This window comes from Phragmites australis, chromosome 1, assembly GCF_958298935.1.
Source record: "Phragmites australis chromosome 1, lpPhrAust1.1, whole genome shotgun sequence".
In the NCBI taxonomy this organism is placed as follows: Eukaryota; Viridiplantae; Streptophyta; class Magnoliopsida; order Poales; family Poaceae; genus Phragmites; species Phragmites australis.
The window spans coordinates 38357122-38378087 of record NC_084921.1 but is presented as its reverse complement, the minus strand read 5'-3'; the positions used below and the strand labels follow the sequence as shown (position 1 = coordinate 38378087).

The 20966-nt window shown below is 42.3% G+C and overlaps 2 protein-coding genes across 3 annotated transcripts; both read left to right on the top strand.

The window, feature by feature from the left end:
* The first annotated feature begins 6690 nt into the window (after positions 1-6690).
* Positions 6691-18793, top strand: LOC133918129 (glutamate synthase 1 [NADH], chloroplastic). Of its 2 annotated transcripts, XM_062361871.1 has the most exons (23): positions 6691-6992; positions 7538-7901; positions 7997-8116; positions 8202-8315; positions 8420-8572; positions 8655-8755; positions 9019-9115; positions 9604-9713; positions 9836-9939; positions 10014-10193; positions 10274-10617; positions 10753-10817; positions 10891-11360; positions 11696-12565; positions 13364-13518; positions 13638-13799; positions 14048-15577; positions 15818-16036; positions 16432-16706; positions 17113-17418; positions 17522-17789; positions 17974-18228; positions 18330-18793. In XM_062361871.1, exons 2-23 carry the CDS (start codon positions 7566-7568, stop codon positions 18582-18584), a joined length of 6489 nt encoding a protein of 2162 aa, XP_062217855.1. In that variant the 5' UTR covers positions 6691-6992; positions 7538-7565; the 3' UTR covers positions 18585-18793. The 2 variants fall into 2 exon arrangements, with proteins under 2 accessions (XP_062217855.1, XP_062217860.1); XM_062361876.1 differs by lacking the exons at positions 6691-6992; positions 7538-7901; positions 7997-8116; ... (2 more) ...; positions 8655-8755; positions 9019-9115 and adding exons at positions 9130-9238; positions 9351-9447.
* Positions 18794-19710: 917 nt separating this feature from the next.
* Positions 19711-20440, top strand: LOC133918117 (uncharacterized). Its single transcript, XM_062361864.1, has one exon. The coding sequence runs from the start codon at positions 19816-19818 to the stop codon at positions 20239-20241; it is 426 nt and encodes a 141-aa protein (XP_062217848.1). The 5' UTR covers positions 19711-19815; the 3' UTR covers positions 20242-20440.
* The last annotated feature ends 526 nt before the right edge of the window (positions 20441-20966 follow it).

Sequence of the window (20966 nt, the reverse complement as noted above, 5' to 3'; positions counted from 1 at the left end):
ATTCACAATGTAGTACCATAAACATTTGGAACACAATAATTTCGCAGGGAAAAATTAATTCTTAAAAATGGGAATTTTCCCTGTGTTCTAAATAGGGCATTAACCCAGAGATTACTACAGTACGCATACGTAGATATGGATGTACTGATCATGTGTGCTACACAACCTGCATTGCTCCTACCATAGAGCTCATAATCTTGAAAGCTAAAGTATTCCATTGGGTAATCAGCACCGTGCATGATGCCATGTGGAATCTAGCAATGCATTTGCCTCGGGAACAGTGAACTTTAAAAATAAGCATGGGAATTACCAACCAATCAGCAAGTGGAGACCCTCTTTCGTAGTATCAAAATCCGCAAAGTGGTCCTCGGATCTGCTAACCCATGGTGGGAGTATCTCCTCCATATGAATGTTCACTCTTTCAAATCACCAATAAATACTCGCAATACTTTTGACATTTCTTTATTCTAACAACCTATGTTTGACATTTCAAAGTACTCCAACAACAGGAGTGACATAGTATTTTTTTTAGCTGTGTTATGGGACCAGCCTTTTAAGTGTGTTTGGTTAGAAGATAAAGTGGATGTGATAGAGTTATCTCTGTTTTTAGAGATGAGATGTTTTTTATTTGGTTGGATGTATGAGATGAGTTTCTTTTTTATTTAGTTGGAGAGACAATGACGAATAGGGCGAGAATCATCAACTAATTATATCTTTTAATTTTAAATAATGATCATTAATAATACATTAATCAATATACACTAACGCGTATTAATATTACTCTTGCCATAGTCATTACTAATTAACAATAAAAATACGCTAATTCACCCTAATCATACTTTAATTAGCTAATTAATTACTACTAATTAGTACAGCAACCCTTACGAACTCTAATCTTATAGTAATATGTACTAATTAGTAATACATCATATTAATATTTCTAATTATTTTATTAATAAACATAATTAGAAAAGGACGGCTTCATCCATTATATTAAAGAAATATTCCTTTTAAAGAATAGTCTCATTCTTACTGAATCTGAATCAAACATCATAAAAACAGAAAGACCTATCCTCTCTCATCTCCACCTCCTAAACCAAACATACCCTGCAAGCGCGGAGACTCTGCATTGTGTCAAGAGGAGGGACCTCTTCATATGAACGTGCTTAGGTACAGGAACAGCAGAGTAGAGTAGCACGAGTAGAGTAGAGTAGAGTAGTCCAGGGCAAACGCTGGCGCAGACACGAAGAGAGGGAGGAGTGCATCACGAGTGAGCACAATGCGCACCTCCCGACTCCACCATATATGACTCGCTTCTGGGGTACAGACGGACGCTTGCTCTCCCCGACCCCGAGCACTCTCGTGAAGCTTTTCATGCCAGTACTGACGTACCATGTCAGATGGCACCCTAGACCCAGGCCACCCGTGGGGACCATGCGAACATGTTCGTGAATTCTTCTATTACAAAATAAATATGAAATTTTTTGATCCCGTAAATTTGTATAGGGATAGGATGGGAGTTAGCTGTTCGTCCCTGCTATCGCTATATCTCTGATATATATATATATATATATGCTTTTTAAAATATAAATATATCAAATCTTATATTACATAAGGAAAATAATAAATTATTATTATACTTTTTTATCTAACCTACGATATTTAACTCATCTTGTATTAATTATCATCGTATATATCAATATATTACTTATTTTATACCATGAACATATTATTAATATATAGAAATGATCAGCTATGATTCTATTTTATATTCTTATTAGATACTTGATCCTTACAAAATTTCTCATAAAAATAAAAATAAAAGAAAACTTTCTGCCATAGCTAAATAAGAATAAGAACCATGAAGCTTTCCCTTGGGGATTGTCCCATTGCTATCCTTATTTCTCTCATAATTAAATATTATCTCTATTATGAAATAGATGTCGTTCTAGTTCTTATAAAAATGATAGTAATATATTAATATACATAAACTATTAAAATTTGATATATAAAAATGATAGTAATATATCTATCATGAAAAATACTTTAATTATCTAATTTATATTAATTTTTCTAAAAATAATTATTAAAAATAATAATTAAACGTACTTGTTGAAGATCATATTAAAATCTTAAACACCGGTAATAGAGAACCAGGTGTAGTTGTGTAAAGTTCCAGTAAGCACCTACCTCGCCTTAGCCTGACACGTGGGCCCTGCATGTCTGCTTTTGCATCCTGCGCACGCGTGGTTTCCAAAGCCTCCTCCCCGTCGCAGCTCTTCGCGCAAGGGATAGGGGCGGAGTAGGGGGCTAGGACACTAGCGTCGGACAAATTTAAGATTGCAGATTTTCTTCGGAAGTTTAATTAATCCAAATCCATCCATTAGAGATTTAATTAATCAGATAAGGGCGGTAAACAAGCGGCGTGGTGAACTCCGAAGCGGCTGTGGCTCTCCGCGTCGTCGTCGGCGGCGGCGGCCGCGGCGCGCCGGCCCATGCATTAGCCGTCGGATCAGGGGGTGGCCGTGGGGCCCTCGTGCCACGGGCGGCTGTCGTTTCCCAAAGTGACAGTCAGCCAGTCAGGGGTGCGCGGCGGGCTCAGCGCCGTGGACGGCACGATCCCCGTCGCTGCTGATCTGGCCGTGGGGCCGGACTGCGGCATTTCTCCTCTTTGGATTGGACTGCGACGAGGATTAGGCCATCTCTAACTATTTTTCTTTTTTCTTTCTGATTTCTCTTCCCATCTATTTCTTTTAGTTTTTTTTTATCTTAAACAACTTAAGATCAAAGAAATTTGCAAAAAGAAAGAAAAAATCTTGAGTAAAGAGAATGATCTTATGAATCTTTTTACGAAAGAAACCGTGAAGTAAACGGTTGGAACACTAAAATAAACAAGAATTACTTTATAAAAGGAACATGACTCATGAAGAGAAATAACTGAAAATAGCCTTAAACCAGATTGCAAAATTGTAATCGTCTTCATGTTATATATTGGAGGTCAAAATGATCCTTTCCTTGTTGGGGTCCCTTCGGAGAGAAGGAACCGCACACCTATCCTCCCTTTTCTTCCTCTTTGTTTGTGTTATGGTCCGTAAATTTAGACATTTGGGTACATATATTTATCACTTTATAAAACAGTGTGATTTCATAAATATTAGAAATTATAGTGTTATGAAATATTACAAGATAATTCTCTTAATACCTTTACATTCATATATCAAATCTTTTTTCCTTAGATAATTCATATATAAAATCTAAATTTTAATAGTGGATACTAGGGGAAAGAAGGGCAAGCTTTAAAAGTTTGGTGCATGTAAAAAGAACATCACTATTACTTTGGTTAGCAGAAGTAAAATACAATATTTATTTTATTTACCCACTAGAAATAATTGTTCTCAAAACGTTGTTATTACATTAAACCATACAAAACCAGAAAAATGTTTGTTGTGTTTTTTTACAACTGTAAAAATTACACATGCTAAAAATGGATACTGTGAGAGAATACTTGCTCTCAGCATCATTCTCCTCGGTGATATTTGTAATCAGTTGCAACTCCGCCATGTCATATGAGCGGTGATGTCATGGTCATCTCCTTCATAATAATGGCGTAACACTACGTAAACAATAGATAAAGATACACTACATAAGTGATAGATCGTAGTTGTGATCCATCATTAATAATAATTCATCAGTGACAGGTTATTCTAGATGAATAATTGATGATAGGTAAAAACTTAATCCGTCACCAATAACGACACGTCAGTTATGGGTTATCTTAGATCAATCATTGGTGACAGGTCTCCTAGGTCAATTATTAGTGACGAGTAAGTTATAACTCATCACTAATGACAGTATTTATAAATACTTAGTTCAGTTCTGGTAGTAGAATAGTTATGACCCTCACTTATACACTCTATGGTCCTATATGATAAAACTTGATACAACACCAGCCTACTATTGTACTGATGCTAGAATAACGTAAGGGTCATAAACTCTAAGCATTATCGAGTCAGAAGATCCATATTTCAAATTACAAGTGTATTAAAAAGCAAGTAAAAAAGTGTTTGATCTTCAATTTGACTTGTGTTTAGTTTCAAATTAAAAAATGTTTAATGAGAATCTTTGAAAGTGCTTCACATTCCTCAGAAGAAATAAATCTCGAGTTAAAATTGTTAATTCTCCGTTGGATTTGCTTTACATATCTTGCTTGAAGTGAAATATCTTGAATTCAAAGTGAAATATTTTTTATTTTTATCTTATTTTTTCTCACTTCAGTAGTACTAGAATAGAAATCATTGTATGTTTCTGCTCAAGTTTAATGTAAGGGGTGACGGCTATAGATACAAACACACGTTCAAAAAATAGTGCATAAAGTTTTGAGGGCGAGAATTCAATCTTACAGTCCGTTTTTGCCTTAAAAAATTCACCAAAACCTGACAAAGTGGGGTAGTAACGAATGTAACTTTTTCTGTACATGTCTGTAGAGTCAAAAATGTTGAATTCAAAATCGTATGCAAAAGTTATGTCTGTTTTACTGAAGGCACTCCGAATCAACTGATTTATGTGTCTATTGTACAATGAACATTAGTGACAGATCATAACTGTGACGTGTCACACTTATGACCTTTGGTAAAAAGGTTTAAAGGATATTTATCCGGCTCCCTTCAGAATGTAGACGAGGGTGAGCTGATAAGGCTGCTACACGTGCGAGAGTAGGTCACAAGTTCAATTCCCACTAAACGCAAAGTATGAAAACCTTGTGAAAATTGCAAGAAACACGTGACAAATGGTGATGGCACTGAGTTAGGTTGGCTTGGTTGAATTTTTTTACCCTTTTTTTATGTCAAAAAGCGTAAAAAACATTTATCAATCATACATGATGGGTCATATGATGGGTCAGAGTTACGACCATCACTTATAAATTTTATTAGTGACCGATCAAATTTTAACCTATCACCTATCATCAGTGACCTAATTGGTAAATGGTCCTTACCCGTCACTTATTGCTATCGGTGATGTGTTTGAGGTAACGGATATGTGACCTGTCACATATCACAGTTATTATCCATTATTATAGCATTTTTTCACACAGTGTAAAGACGACAGTCTTAGATGATTGTCTTGATCTCTTGTTATACCTCCTCCCTCCCTGACCATGACTCCTCCCCGTGTTAACCTAATCATCAGTGAGATGCAACATATTTTGCCAAATCAAGGCATCACAAAAGGCAAGGAACAAACGGGCTATGCGTGAGGTGTGTAGGAAGGAGGAAAGTCGGGATAGGAAGAGTGAGAGCTCCCCTCAAACTTCGACCATTTGAACACTACAAACCCATATATCTGACACACAAACACTTGGGTCATAATCGTCGGTGATACATCTTATCAACCTACCTACATGCAACGAAAATCTCTTCTTTATAAAACCCTTTATTCTCTTTCTATATAATAAACCCTTAAAAATAAATAATTTATCCATTTTAATTATCTACTCTCATCTTTCAGCCTCCTGCCTCATTATTGGAAACATATATAAGATTGATTTCATTAGTAAAAATAAATAAAAAAATTAACAGATAATCTTCTTATCTTTTTTTAAGATCTCATCTAAAATCAAATTGCGATATCCCTTCTGATGTATTGTATGGTGATACTCCTTGTTGGAGATCATCTCCCGCCACCCCTACCTTGAAGGGAACCGCGAAGTCTACTGGAGATACTGCGTGATAGCCATTGTGCTTTTGTTACAGGGAGTTCATCTGTCAGCGGCGAAGATCATGGAGCAACGTTGGTCGAAGGGTGTAGGCGTGCTCGCATCTTCGAGTTTCCGTACCGACGAAGACGAAGGCTCATGACCTTCAATTGACGAGCCAAGCCCGGGTTCGCAGTCCGCATTGTTTGGAGCAAGCGAAGACGCGAGCTAACCTTCGTCGGGGAGCGAAGGCTATCTGACGTGCATCCAGATGAAGGAGGCTTCGGCGCCCTTTGGAGGGATGAACCACCTCAGCACAGTGGGCCCGACTACGGTCGTCCTGAGTACTGTTGTAATTATGCGATCATGCTCATTTGTACCATAATGCCTCCGAATATTCTGGTAATGTAGCAGGTAAGGGGGTAAGATGTGTAAACGACACCTGTGGTCGTCGGGTACAGACTATAAATAGAGTCACAGTGTAACCGGAAAGGGTATAAAAAAAACTATTCCACCTCCAACACATGTCACTCTGAGAGCCCTTCGATATCTCCATATCCGAATGCCCACTTTGTCTGAGAACTCGATCCCAACACTCCTATAACAAATCTACGTCTTTACACTTTCAATTTGTACTCGATATTATCACATCTAATATTTATATTTTCGTTACAATACATAAACACTTAGCTATTTACTGTACACATGAGGGGTTGCAATCGGTAAAAATTCGCACATCAACGATCCTAAATGTGACAAGGACTCATACGAAAATACGGCAGAGATACCATCCACCGAACAACCAACAACATACTAAAATAATAAAGAAAAACAAAAAAGGGAACGAACTTTCGTGAGAAAAACAGGGGCGAAAATATAGGCAGTGGGTCCGTGGGCCGTGGGGACGCGACGCGACACGAGGAACGGAGAGCGGGGCTGGTGGGTTGGCAGGCACGGCGAGCTCCCCTGCACCCTCCGTCTATAAATGCAGGGGCGCGGAGTGCCCGCCCACCCAAACGCCCTGTACCCGGAGGAGAGGAAGGAAGGCGAGCGACGGGAGGAAGGGCAGCCAAGCCACCGCCCCGCGAGAGAGGCGGCGCCCGCCCCGCTCCCAACCCACGCCACCGATACCCGCCGCGTTCGCCGCCGGGCACGCGCGGGCTCGAGCCGCGAAATCTAGGACGCCAAACCGGGCGGGAGTCGCGGGGAGGAGATCGGGATCCGGGACACGCGCCCGCAGTCCCGCACGCGCGCTCCGGTTCCGTCCCCAGGTGGAGGGAGGCGGCTAGACGAGCGAGAGGTACCCCCACGATCCCCGGCTTGCCAGTAGGCCAGGACCCGCGAGACGCTAAAAAAACCCGACGAGATTTAGCAACTTGTTGGTTTGGTTCGGCTATCGCGTGCGTGCAAGCGTGGTTGGAGGTGTGCGCGGCCGTTTCATTGTTTTTATTTATTATTCGTTCCGTTGCTGTTCAATTCTGCGCCCGTGCGCGCGTGCGTTTATGAATCTGCTGTGTCGCGGCTGCGGTGGAGGAATCTGCGCTGCTGTGCGGGGTTTGGTAGATCTGTTCATCCCTGCGTGTGTTTCCGCTGCTGCGGCGTTTGTCTGGTAATTATTTTTCGGGAGTGCTCTGTTCCACTGCAGAATGGCACGAGCTTTTCTCTATGCTTTTGGTGGTGACATGTGGGGGAACGAGTCAGCCTTGACCTTCTTGCTTGTTTTTCCAGAGCGTTTTAAATCTTTTCCCATGATTTTGGGCTTTTCCCCCGTATGATGTGGTAGATCGGTTAATTGCTAAGCGAATACCATCTGATGCTCGTCGTTGTTTGATTGTTGCATGGCAGGTAACAGAGTGAGGCGTGCGGTTCAGCCATGTCGACAGCGCAAGGGGCGGCTTTGAAGTCGGCGCCAATGGGCGCAGGCCGTCGGGCCCGGCGAGGCCGCACCGTGGCGGCGCCGAACCGCTCCGCCTGGCAGGCCTACGGTGGCGTGTCCCTCGAGGCCGGCTGGTTCCTCGGCGGCGTGCAGCGCACCGAGGAGCGCGTCGCCCCGCGGACGCCCCGCGCGGCGGCTTGCGAAGCCGAGCTGATCAGGCCGCTTTCGAAGCTCCCGGAGAGCAGCATTGGACTCTACGACCCCTCGTTCGAGCGTGACTCGTGCGGTGTTGGGTTTGTTGCTGAGCTGTCTGGCGATTACAAACGCGAGACCGTGAGTTTCATCGACCAATAAGTACACTTACTGTAGTTACACTCTTTTGATATAGCACGTTTGGGATGCCAATTTTGCTCCCTTTTTTATCCCAGGTCAACGATGCCATCGAGATGCTTGAGAGAATGGCACACCGTGGTGCCTGCGGCTGCGAGAAGAACACTGGAGATGGTGCCGGCATCCTGGTCGCTCTGCCACATCACTTCTTCAGAGAGGCAAGCTTCTTCTCGACAGAAAAAATTAAGCAAAAGCTGTTCTTTGTGACAGAGTTATTCAAGGTGTTGCTCGGTGTTCCTGCAGGTGACAAAGGATGCTGGGTTTGAGCTACCACCACCAGGCGAGTACGCTGTTGGAATGTTCTTCATGCCAACTGATGAAAAGCGCCGTGAGAAGGGCAAAACTGAGTTTAAGAAGGTTGGTGTAACACAGTGTCATCAAATTTCGATTTAACGAGAGCCAGTGAGCAATGCAAGACTTTCATGTTAAGCTCATTTATTTGATCTATTTTATTCATGCAGGTTGCAGAATCACTGGGACATGTAGTACTTGGGTGGCGGCTGGTTCTGACTGACAACTCAGACTTGGGTGAATCTGCACTTGAGACTGAGCCAGTCATTGAGCAGGTTTTCCTTACCAAGAGTTCAAGATCGAAGGCCGAGCTTGAGCAGCAGGTCATTCCACGAGTTTACATTTTAAAGTTATAATGCACATGTGATGTATTTAGCCTTAACTGTTTCTCATCAATTATTGCAGATGTATATCCTTAGGAGGCTCTCAATCAGGTCTATCCGAGCCGCTCTGAATATCCGGCGTGGAGGAGAGAGGGATTTCTACATGTGCTCTCTATCTTCAAGGTGCTTCTCTTTTCTCACTTCAAAGTTTTTGTTTGTGCTTTTATTTCATTATGTTTTTGAGCTGAAAAGGATCAGGGAGTGTCAACTAAGATCAGTTTTTGGAAGGGAATTTTGGCAAGATTTTTCATATCGTAAAGGGGGATAATAAAAATATCCTGTCTTGCTCTTTATGATTGTAAATATGAAGCCTAAGAACTTTTCAATTGGTTTATGCTTGTGTGAGTAATTCTTATTCAATGATGTATTTCTTGTGATTTTTCTAGGACTATTGTTTACAAGGGCCAGCTTAAGCCGAGTCAACTTAAGGGCTACTACTATGCAGACCTAGGTCATGAAAATTTCATGAGTTATATGGCTCTGGTAAATACAAAATCTTGATACTCTTACACAAAAATGTCATGATCGTAGTTGGCAGATGGGAACCAATAATAGCAAGGCCGTTGTAAGATCAAGACACGCTCCCATGCAGGCATCAAACTTTAAGTTGTCTTACTGTCACTGCTCTATTCATATGCTATTTCAGTCCTGGTTCTTGATGCCTTAAAGTGAAGTATTAGAAATCTCTATTAGTTGATACCCGATAACCATGTTGCAGAGTCCAGCTGCAGTTCTGCTGTGGCCGACTGCTATGCCCGACTCTTCAGGATGTGACCTCCAATTAGGTGGTGGGAAGAAAATGTGTTTGGTTTGAGGTAGATTAGGGCTCCCAACTGTTTTGCATGAAATTCTATGCAACTGACGCTTTCTTTTTTGGTAGTGTTGGTGCTTCATTTTAAAGTTCTATTTGACATCGTAAAGCTGCAAAATATGAGTATAATTTGATTTATAAAAGCCATATATTCAAACAGGTGCACTCAAGGTTCTCCACAAACACCTTCCCTAGCTGGGACCGTGCGCAGCCAATGCGTGTTTTAGGCCATAATGGAGAGATCAATACCCTCAGAGGGAACAAGAATTGGTACTCTTGCTAAACCTTTTCCCTCTGCTGTACAATTTCTTGGTTTGATGCTCTCCATATGCTTATGTTGTTCGGATTTTATGGTTCTCAGCTGGTCTTTAAGTTCTTTGGATTTATGGCAGGATGACAGCTCGTGAGGGTCTCTTAGAATGTGAGAAGCTTGGCCTAACAAAGGAAGAATTGTCAAAAATTCTACCAATTGTGGATGCCACCTCTTCAGATTCAGGTAGGAGCCCAATGTCTGTTTCAGTGTTAATGGTATTTTTGGAATCTTATTGATTGGAAAAATGTGGATTGTAGGTGCATTTGATAATGTTCTTGAGCTTCTTGTCCGAGGTGGGCGAAGCCTGCCAGAAGCTGTGATGATGATGATCCCTGAGGCGTGGCAGAACGATGCAAACATGGAACCTGAGAAGAAAGCTCTCTACGAGTTCGTGTCAGCACTTATGGAGCCTTGGGATGGACCTGCTCTAATATCTTGTAAATATATTTAGCCCACTTTCCTTGATTGATCATACTTCTGATGGATTTACTTGATCTAACTTGGCTTTCACCTGCAGTTACCGATGGGCGTTACCTTGGAGCTACCCTGGACCGCAATGGCTTGAGGCCCGGTCGGTTTTATGTGACCCACAGTGGACGTGTGATCATGGGTAGTGAAGTTGGTGTTGTCGATGTTCCTCCTGAAGATGTGCTCAGAAAGGGTAGGCTAAACCCCGGAATGATGCTATTGGTTGATTTTGAAAACCACACTGTAGTGGACGATGAAGCTCTGAAGGCACAATACTCTAAAGCTCATCCATATGGGGAATGGCTCAAGAGACAAAAGATAAATCTCAAAGACATTGTAGAATCTGTGCCAGAAACAGATAGAGTTGCTCCAAGCGTTTCAAGCTCACTTCCAGTAAGTCCTTCACCATGCTTTAACGTCATACATGATACATCTAATTGGGCTATAACTTTGATTTAGTTACTGATGACAACTTGGGCCAAACATAAGTAACCTAGCCGTTATGATTTCTTTTACAATTTGGTGTAGCAAAAGAATGAGAACAAGGAACGTGTAGGTATCAATGGAATTTTGACCCCACTGAAGGCCTTTGGGTAAGTAAAGGTTTAGCTCTGTTTGGTTGCGTTTTCATTTTTGCTGGATAATTATTCAACTGAACAACTCCAGGTACACGGTAGAAGCCCTGGACATGTTGCTGCTGCCAATGGCTAAGGATGGAGTGGAACCTCTTGGCTCCATGGGAAATGATACACCCCTTGCAGTGATGTCGAACAGGGAGAAGTTGACTTTTGAGTACTTCAAGCAGATGTTTGCACAAGTTACAAACCCACCAATTGACCCTATTAGAGAGAAAATAGTTACATCTATGGAGTGTATGATTGGACCAGAAGGTGATTTGTTGGAAACAACTGAAAAACAATGCAACCGCCTTGCACTTAAAGGTCCTTTGATTTCTATTGATGAAATGGAGGCTATTAAAAAGATGAACTACCGTGGTTGGCAAAGCAAGGTGCTCGACATTACTTATCCGAAGAAGTCTGGAAGGAAGGGCTTGGAAGAAACTTTGGACAGAATTTGTACTGAAGCTCGTGAAGCCATACGGAAGGGTTACACTATTTTGGTTCTCTCAGATAGAGGTTAGTGAATTTAATTTACAGTAATTTATTGTTGTGTTACCACTAGGTAATGGTACCAACCACTCACAATTATTTAAACTTGCTGGCAGATTGAGTCAAATGCAATCTGCAAATTCGTTATAGTTAAAACCTCTTTACAACTTGAGTACCATCATAATTATATGCTGTTCTTTTCACTTGCACAATGTGTCCTAAAGTATATGTTGACCCTTTCCCTTTTAGCTTGAAAATAGCTCATACTTTTGTGCAATTCAATAATACCTATGACAAGTCATCAATGTTTCAAGCTTTTTAAAATCTGAAACTTAATTGTTTTGCTTAATTTCGTTATGCAGGATTTTCCTCAGGCCGTGTGGCTGCCAGTTCTCTCTTAGCAGTTGGAGCAGTACATCAACACCTTGTTGCAAATCTTGAGAGGACACGCATAGGATTGTTGGTCGAGTCAGCTGAACCTCGTGAAGTGCACCATTTCTGCACCCTGGTTGGATTTGGTGCTGATGCTATATGTCCTTATTTGGCTATTGAAGCAGTCTGGTGCTTGCAGAATGATGGGAAGATTCCTCCTAACGGTGATGGACAACCCTACTCAAAGGAAGAACTGGTGAAGAAATATTTCTATGCTTCTAACTATGGAATGATGAAAGTTCTTGCAAAGATGGGAATATCCACCCTTGCATCCTACAAAGGTGCTCAGATTTTTGAAGCTCTTGGTCTTTCTTCTGAAGTGATTGACAAGTGTTTTGAAGGTACACCTAGCAGAATTGAGGGTGCAACATTTGAAATGCTTGCACGGGATGCTCTCCGTCTTCATGAGTTGGCTTTCCCATCAAGAACCCCTCCACCTGGCAGTGCAGATGCGAAGGCCCTTCCCAACCCAGGGGACTACCACTGGAGGAAAAATGGTGAAGTCCACCTCAACGATCCACTTGCAATGGGAAAATTACAAGAAGCAGCTAGAGTCAACAGCCGGGCAGCATACAAAGAATATTCAAGGCGAATTCAGGAGCTCAACAAGACCTGTAATCTACGTGGTATGCTGAGATTTAAAGATATCAGTGATAAAATTTCTTTGGATGAGGTTGAACCAGCAAGTGAGATAGTGAAACGCTTTTGTACTGGAGCGATGAGTTATGGGTCTATTTCATTGGAAGCACATACCGCCCTTGCTATGGCCATGAACAAACTTGGAGGAAAATCTAATACAGGTATGTTGTCATCCATATCCGGCATTTGTCTAATTATCATTCTGATGAAGTCATGTAGTTTTTTGTTGGCACTTTAGCTCGAAGAAAAACCTTATCAAACAACCTTAGGAAACATCAAACTGTATTCTAATTTTTGCTAGAGTGGTATGCTGTCATTCTTTTTCCTTGGAACAATGAGTGGCATGCGGTCTATTGTTCACTATTTGAGACTGTTCTCTGCACTCAGCATTTTAGACACAATCATGTCTAAAACTGTACTTGTTGTTGCTATATTATATATTGCCTATCCGCTCTGTCTAGATAAACTTGTACCATACCTTCTGGTAACGTTTTCATCTTCCCATTGATGTCGAATGCTAGCTTTTGAAGACATATTATCCTTTATTTGTTTATTGCACGATAAATTCTTTTTCTTTTTTGTTATTATTTTTAAATGGTACATGCCTGCAATCTGATAAGAACAACTGCTATAAGGTGCTGGTGGTTAGAATTACTTGAATATACCTTTTTCTCCTAACAGCCTGCATGCAGTATTCCTTTACAATTATAAGTTTACAACCCCTTCAATTTAATTTGTGTTTTGTATTGTAGTTAAAGAAATACTGCATGCACTAATGCTAATATATCTATGCACTAATGATTATAACAGGAACTGTATTTTCTGCTCTAACACATTTTTACATCTTAACATTAAATATCCTTATTCCCAAGTCTAAAACAGCTCATTTTAACTGTGTGCCGTTTTAAATAATTCTAAAACCTGTGACTAAATGCACTAATGCTAATATATCTATGAAGGCGAGGGAGGGGAACAGCCCTCTCGTATGGAACCACTTCCTGATGGTTCAATGAATCCAAAACGAAGTGCAATCAAGCAAGTTGCTAGTGGACGATTTGGAGTTTCCAGCTATTATCTGACTAATGCAGAAGAGCTGCAGATAAAAATGGCTCAGGTACTTTGTCAACATGATGCTCTATGGAATCATTAAATGACTACACCCTATTGAAAGAACCCGTCTTCCATATTACATGTTGCAGAAATTTACCTTTCCTTATGTCTCGAGTTATATAGGGTGCCAAGCCTGGTGAAGGTGGTGAGCTTCCAGGTCACAAGGTTATTGGTGATATTGCTGTCACAAGACATTCTACAGCTGGTGTGGGGCTCATTAGCCCCCCTCCCCACCACGATATATATTCTATTGAGGATCTTGCACAACTTATACACGATCTTAAGGTAAAAATTGTCGATATTGCAATGCTGTTTTCAGTTTTCTATACCCAAGCAATCTGTGCTTGTTACTGCACAGGCTGGATTGTCTTATGAACCTGTGAAGGTTGTCTTACTAAGCTTAATAATGCATGGATCACTTGTTGTGAGGGCTACTCTTGCTACTTTCTACAAGTGAACTTGCACATATGAATTTTGATCTCCAACTTGCAGATGTTGCTCACCGATATAGTGATATTCTTGTCTATCTGCAGAATTCAAATCCTAGAGCTCGTATCAGTGTAAAACTAGTCTCTGAGGCTGGTGTGGGAGTTGTTGCTAGTGGTGTTGTAAAAGGACACGCAGACCATGTTCTTATTTCGGGCCATGATGGAGGCACAGGAGCTTCAAGATGGACAGGTATTAAGAATGCTGGACTTCCATGGGAACTTGGGTTGGCTGAGACACATCAAACTCTAGTAGCAAATGGGCTCCGTGGTCGAGCTGTTCTGCAAACAGATGGACAGTTAAAGACTGGTAGAGATGTTGCTGTTGCTTGCTTGCTTGGTGCAGAGGAATTTGGTTTCAGCACTGCCCCACTGATCACACTTGGCTGTATTATGATGCGGAAATGCCATACCAACACTTGTCCTGTTGGTATAGCTACTCAAGACCCAGTGCTTCGAGAAAAGTTTGCTGGAGAACCAGAGCATGTCATTAACTTCTTCTTCATGCTTGCTGAGGAGCTAAGAGAAATCATGGCAAATCTTGGCTTCCGCACCATTAATGAAATGGTTGGACACTCTGATATGCTTGAGGTTGATCCAGAAGTAGTGAAGAGCAATGAGAAACTTGAGAACATTGATCTCTCGTTGATCTTGAAACCGGCCGTGGAGATTCGTCCAGGTGTTGCTCAGTACTGTGTTGAGAAGCAAGATCACAGCCTTGACATGGCATTAGATAACAAACTAATAGCTTTGTCAAGAACTGCAATTGAAAAACAAATTCGTGTTTTCATTGAGACTCCAATCCATAACACCAATCGAGCAGTTGGCACTATGCTCAGTCATGAAATTACAAAACGTTATCACATGAAAGGATTGCCTGCTGGTACCATTCATGTGAAGTTCACTGGAAGTGCTGGCCAAAGTTTTGGTGCTTTTCTCTGTCCTGGAATCACTCTTGAGCTAGAAGGAGACAGCAATGATTATGTTGGTAAAGGATTATCTGGTGGAAAAATTGTTGTGTACCCACCAAGGAACAGTTCATTTAATCCAGAAGAAAATATTGTCATTGGTAATGTAGCTCTATATGGTGCTACCAAGGGAGAGGCATATTTCAATGGTATGGCAGCAGAAAGGTTTTGTGTTCGCAACTCAGGTGCTCAAGCAGTTGTTGAAGGAATTGGAGATCATGGATGCGAGTACATGACTGGAGGTACTGTGGTTATCCTTGGAAAAACAGGAAGAAATTTTGCCGCCGGGATGAGTGGAGGGATTGCTTATGTTTATGATGTCGATGGGAAATTCAGTGCCCACTGCAACCATGAGTTAGTTGATCTATATCATGTGGAGGAAGAAGATGACATTATCACATTGAAAATGATGATAGAACAACACCGACGTAACACTGAGAGTGTTGTGGCTAAAAATATACTCTCTGATTTTGATAATCTTCTTCCAAAATTTGTAAAAGTATTTCCAAGGGATTATAAGAGGGTTTTGGAGAACATGAAGGTGGAAAAAGCAGCCGCTAAGCATGCAAAGGATCCTAAGATGACAAATGGTATTTCTGTAACGACTAAGGTGAGATATGGTTTCAAGAGACAGTTCTGTTTCATTCTTCATATCGCAATTCCTTAAGCTATTATAAATAACTTTCATTGCAGCTAAAATTCCATTCTTTTTTCTTTCTTTCTGAATTTCATATTCAACAGATAGAGAAGTTAACTTCATTTGCAAATGTTTGTCCATCAGAAATAGCTATATATATTTCCATTTCTATGGAAGCTTTCATTGACTAATTAGATCAAGTTTGATGTACAGAAAGTACAACCTGACCAGACAACAAGTCGACCAACACGTGTTGCCAATGCCAAAAAGTACCGAGGTTTCATAACATATGAGCGAGAGAGTATTTCTTACCGAGACCCAAATGAGCGCGTTAAAGATTGGAACGAAGTTGCAATTGAATCAACGCCTGGCCCACTATTAAACACACAATCTGCTCGCTGTATGGACTGTGGTACTCCTTTTTGTCATCAGGTGATTTGTGTTATCTTTTATTTAATATTATAGTTCTCTTTGACTTCATCGTGGTTAAGGATGATACATTTACTTTATTCAACTGCTGAATTGAAGACAATGATTAACATTTTTACATCGTACTGAGAACAAGTTGTCACCAATAAGTTATTGTTGTTACTGTACTTCTGTGACGCAACTTGTTCGTTGCTGCTCTTTATCATAATTTGTTCAAATAACTACTGGATCGCTGCATTTATCTTAATTCAAAAAGTACTTTGTTGATAGATTAGTTATACCTTTCCGTCATGCCTCTAGAAGCCTGTGGTAGTATCTTTGTTTACTGGGTTGTGTTCTTATCCACTGAAATGCTAAGGACTTCATAACTCTTTTCGTAACATCTTTTACTTTTACAGGAAAGCTCAGGAGCTGGCTGCCCTCTTGGAAATAAGATCCCAGAATTCAATGAATTAGTTCATCAGAATAGATGGCGTGAAGCATTAGATCGACTACTTGAGACAAACAACTTCCCTGAATTTACTGGACGAGTTTGCCCTGCTCCTTGTGAGGGGTCATGTGTTCTTGGCATTATTGAAAATCCGGTGTCTATCAAAAGCATAGAATGTGCAATTATAGACAAAGGTTTTGAAGAGGGTTGGATGGTACCACGGCCTCCACTTCAAAGAACAGGGTATTTACTTTTAAATTTTTAATTATGCATCAGTTTTTTCTATATATTTTTAGTTTTTTTGAATAAATTTCACAAAACTACAACTATTTGTACCATTGTTACACAGAACTACAACTTTTGGAGTCTATTTCACAAAACTACAACTACTTCGACCCTTAGTAACAAGAAATTACAACTTTTTGACACATACGTGGTTGACAGGTGGGATCAAACCAAAAAAATTGAAGTTTTGTCTTATTAAAGGTACAAGTAGTTGTAGTTTTGTGAAATAGTTCTTAGAAATTATAGTTTTATCTTACAAAGGTACAAATAGTTGTAGATTTGTGAAATTTACTTTTTTTTTTTGCATTACTAGATAACATCTGAGTTACGCCTGTTAACAATGACTTTTTTGTTCCTATTGCAGAAAGAAGGTGGCCATTGTTGGCAGTGGACCTGCGGGTCTGGCTGCTGCGGATCAACTAAACAAAATGGGCCATTTTGTAGCTGTGTTTGAACGTGCAGACCGTATTGGAGGTCTAATGATGTATGGTGTGCCAAACATGAAGACAGACAAGATTGGCATTGTCCAACGACGTGTTAATTTAATGGCGGAAGAGGGTGTCACATTTGTGGTGAATGCCAATGTTGGGAGTGATCCTTTATACTCAATTGAACGTTTACGTTCTGAGAATGACGCAGTTATTTTGGCCTGCGGAGCAACAAAACCAAGGTAACAAATTGAAGGCACTCAAATGACTGCAACAAAACTACCACTATGAAATACTTCAGTTCAAAGTTGTGCTTGATTCTAACATTAAACGGTCCTTGATTAGGGATCTCAACATTCCTGGACGTGAGCTATCAGGAGTTCATTTTGCTATGGAATTTCTCCACGCAAATACCAAAAGTTTACTAGACAGCAACCTGGAGGATGGTAAATATGTATCCGCCCAGGGGAAAAAGGTGGTGGTTATTGGTGGAGGTGATACAGGCACAGATTGCATTGGTACATCTATTAGGCATGGTTGCAGCAGCATCATAAATCTTGAACTTCTTTCCAAACCACCAAGCAAGAGAGCTGCTGACAACCCATGGCCACAGGTAAATATCCGTCTCAGTCAATGTAATTGTTTATCAAATGATACATTTTCATATAAGGTCCATTTGTTAGAGTATTGTATATCATTATCTTTAAATTGCCGGATGCAGGAACTATATTGTTGTTTGTATATCTTTTCCAGTTTGGGAGAATTACTTATTTGTTTATTTCTCCTTTTGCCTATAGTGGCCAAGAATTTTTCGTGTTGACTATGGGCATCAGGAAGCAGCTACCAAGTTTGGGAATGATCCAAGAACTTACGAAGTCTTGACGAAGCGTTTTGTTGGCGATGAAAATGGCAAGGTGAAGGCCCTTGAGTTAGTGCGTGTAAAGTGGGAGAAAGTAGATGGAAGATTCCAATTCAAGGAAATCGAAGGATCAGAAGAGATCATTGAGGCTGATCTTGTCCTCCTAGCTATGGGATTCCTGGGTCCTGAAGCGGTTAGGCCCCCCTCCCCCCTCAAGGCTATTCTAATGCCTGTACTGTAGTGGCATTCATGAGAAAATCGCTTGAAATAACACACCATCTTGTCTTTCTGCAGACTATCGCTGAGAAACTGGGCTTGGAGAAGGACAACAGGTCAAATTTCAAAGCTCAGTTTGGAAACTTTGCGACCAGTGTTGATGGTGTTTTCGCAGCTGGGGACTGCAGACGTGGACAATCACTGGTTGTTTGGGCCATCACCGAGGGGCGGCAAGCTGCTGCAGCTGTAGACACGTACTTATCGAGGAATGATCAGAATGCCTCAGACATCACTCCCTCGGGCGCAGGTCTTGTTCAGCCGGTTGCTGCATAAATAAACCGTAATTTTACTTTTGATGATCACAGCCAATGGTTCATATTTTGATAGACAAATGGTTGGAAGTTTTGGTGGCTATCGTTTTTTCTTTCCCAGTCATCAAATGTTTTGCATGTCGAGATATGGTTTTGTAGCCTGAATAATGTACAGTATTCTCTTTGAATTAATAGATGTAAATTTGCCGGTAATATGGCCATTTATTTTCACTGGGTTTATATGCAAGTTTAACATGATCTACCATAATTATTCGTAACTTTTCTGAGTACAATAGACATCTTTGGACAGTCCGATGCTCATGGCCAGACCTGGCCAAATGGGTAGTAAATCATTTTGAGCTTTCAGCCTAGGTGTAGTTCATTTAACGTTAGTCGTGCTGTGCTAGCTCGTGGTGTGTCGGTCCAGTTAGGTCTGTTAATCAAGCGGGTCGTGATGTGTCAGTCCGAGTGCTGAGCCTTCAGTTTAGGTATAGTTCACCTAAGGTCGAGCTGAAGGTATAGTTCACCTAAGATCGAGCTGTGCTGTGTCGGCTTATGGTATGGTAAGTATAGTGGAGTCACAGCTAGACGTGGCGGCACGGGGGCGGCACGCCTCGCCGGGCCTAGCCATGCCACAGAAGCGATCATTTGCATAATTCCCTTCATTAACATGACTAATCCAAGGCGAGCCCCGCACAAGCGATCAGTTGCTCCACGCATCAGCTTCTCGGAAACTCAAAACCCCCTTCCAGAAAAGGACCGCATCACACAACAAAACGCCGCCCAGAATCCTGACCAACGCATCCGTTCCGGCCGGCCCGTCGATCGGGTCGCCAATACCACTGCCGGATCACCACATCATCCGTCGTCAAAGACTCGAATCAAATCGATGCGAAACGCGGGGAGTTCCGTCCCGTCCCGTCCTTCACGGTTCAGCCAGGTTCGATCAACAGCGCGACAGACACCGACTCTCACCCCACCCCAAGTCCATCCCCACGCGCCCGCGCCCGTACGCTCTCGGACCCCGGCTTCAGTCCGTCGACCGCAAACAGCCCCAGTCTATACGTCGCGCACGTCCTTTTTACGCGCTGTCCCGTCTGAACAAGTCCTCCCCCTTCTCCACCCTACAAAGCACGGGCGCGCACCATTTAAGCAGCCGGAACCGGAACACCACCACCCTGCCTCCGCCTCGTGCCACTCCCTAATAGCCACTCACTGGTCGGTCGTCGCTCCCGCTCCACGCACGCGCAGACATGGGAAACACCGTGCCGCCGCGCGGGACCGGGGGGAGGCGTCCCAAGAACGTCGTCGCCGAGGTGGCGGCTGCTGCGGCGCCGAGGCGCGTGCTCGTCACGCCGCGGCGGGACGACGTCGAGGAGGAGGAGGAAGTGACGCGGCCGGGGCGTCTTCGTGGAGGAGTTCCACGGGCACGTGGCGGCGGGGCTGACGACGTCAGCAGCGCCCCGTCCGGCGGGGTGGTGATGGTGAAGATCGTGATGACGAGGAAGGACGCGGAGGCGCTGGTGGCGAGGCTGAACGCGCAGAGCGCGAGGGAGCGCAAGGCCAGGATGGCCGAGCTGAAGGGCGAGCTCCGGGCCGGGGCCGGCCGCGGCGGCGCGAGCCCGGCGTCGAGCCGGGACGCGTGGAGGCCCGGGCTCGCACCGATACAGGAGAATTAATCATCGTGCGTACCACTAGTTTGAGTGACGGAGATCAGTTAGAAGCAACTTGTTAGCAAGTGTCCTGGTTGTGGACTTGTGGTTTCAGTAGTTAGGGAGTGTACATATATATGGTTGGTCGGTCACCCGGCTATGTATACATGCAGTGGAAAGAGGTGGCAACTAGTTAGATCAGCAGACATATTTTCCCCACTATTCAGACCAACGTATCCCTGATTCGTTACCAAAATGATCGAAATATAGGAGGCCTAATCGGCGATCGATTTACGGTAACAGGAAGGGGCACCCGTTGCTAGCACGCGATATAGTATACAGTTTTTTTTTAAAAAGATTCAGTATATGGCCTAGCAGGCCTATTTTTAGAACACACGTAATTGGATTTTAGACTTTTGGAACGGTAGAATCTATCCGCTGTGAACGGCAGGCGCAACGAAACTGGACAATCGGTAGTACCTCGTTGAAGCCACTTTGACAATTTACATGGGACCGTCACAATCATAGACCAGCTCAAAAGCTATCTGGATCAGATTTTCAGAGGGCAACGTGACCCTCATCCAAGACCGTTTCAGACGTAAGTAAAGAGAGAGCAAAATCAAATTGGGGAGATTTTTGACGTCCACGCCGCAACGAAGATTCACTGAATTGGTCGAAGTGATTACAGTATCTTGTGTTATTGGATACAATAGTAATTAGTTGATTACTGAGACGGGCCAGTTGTCAGGTTG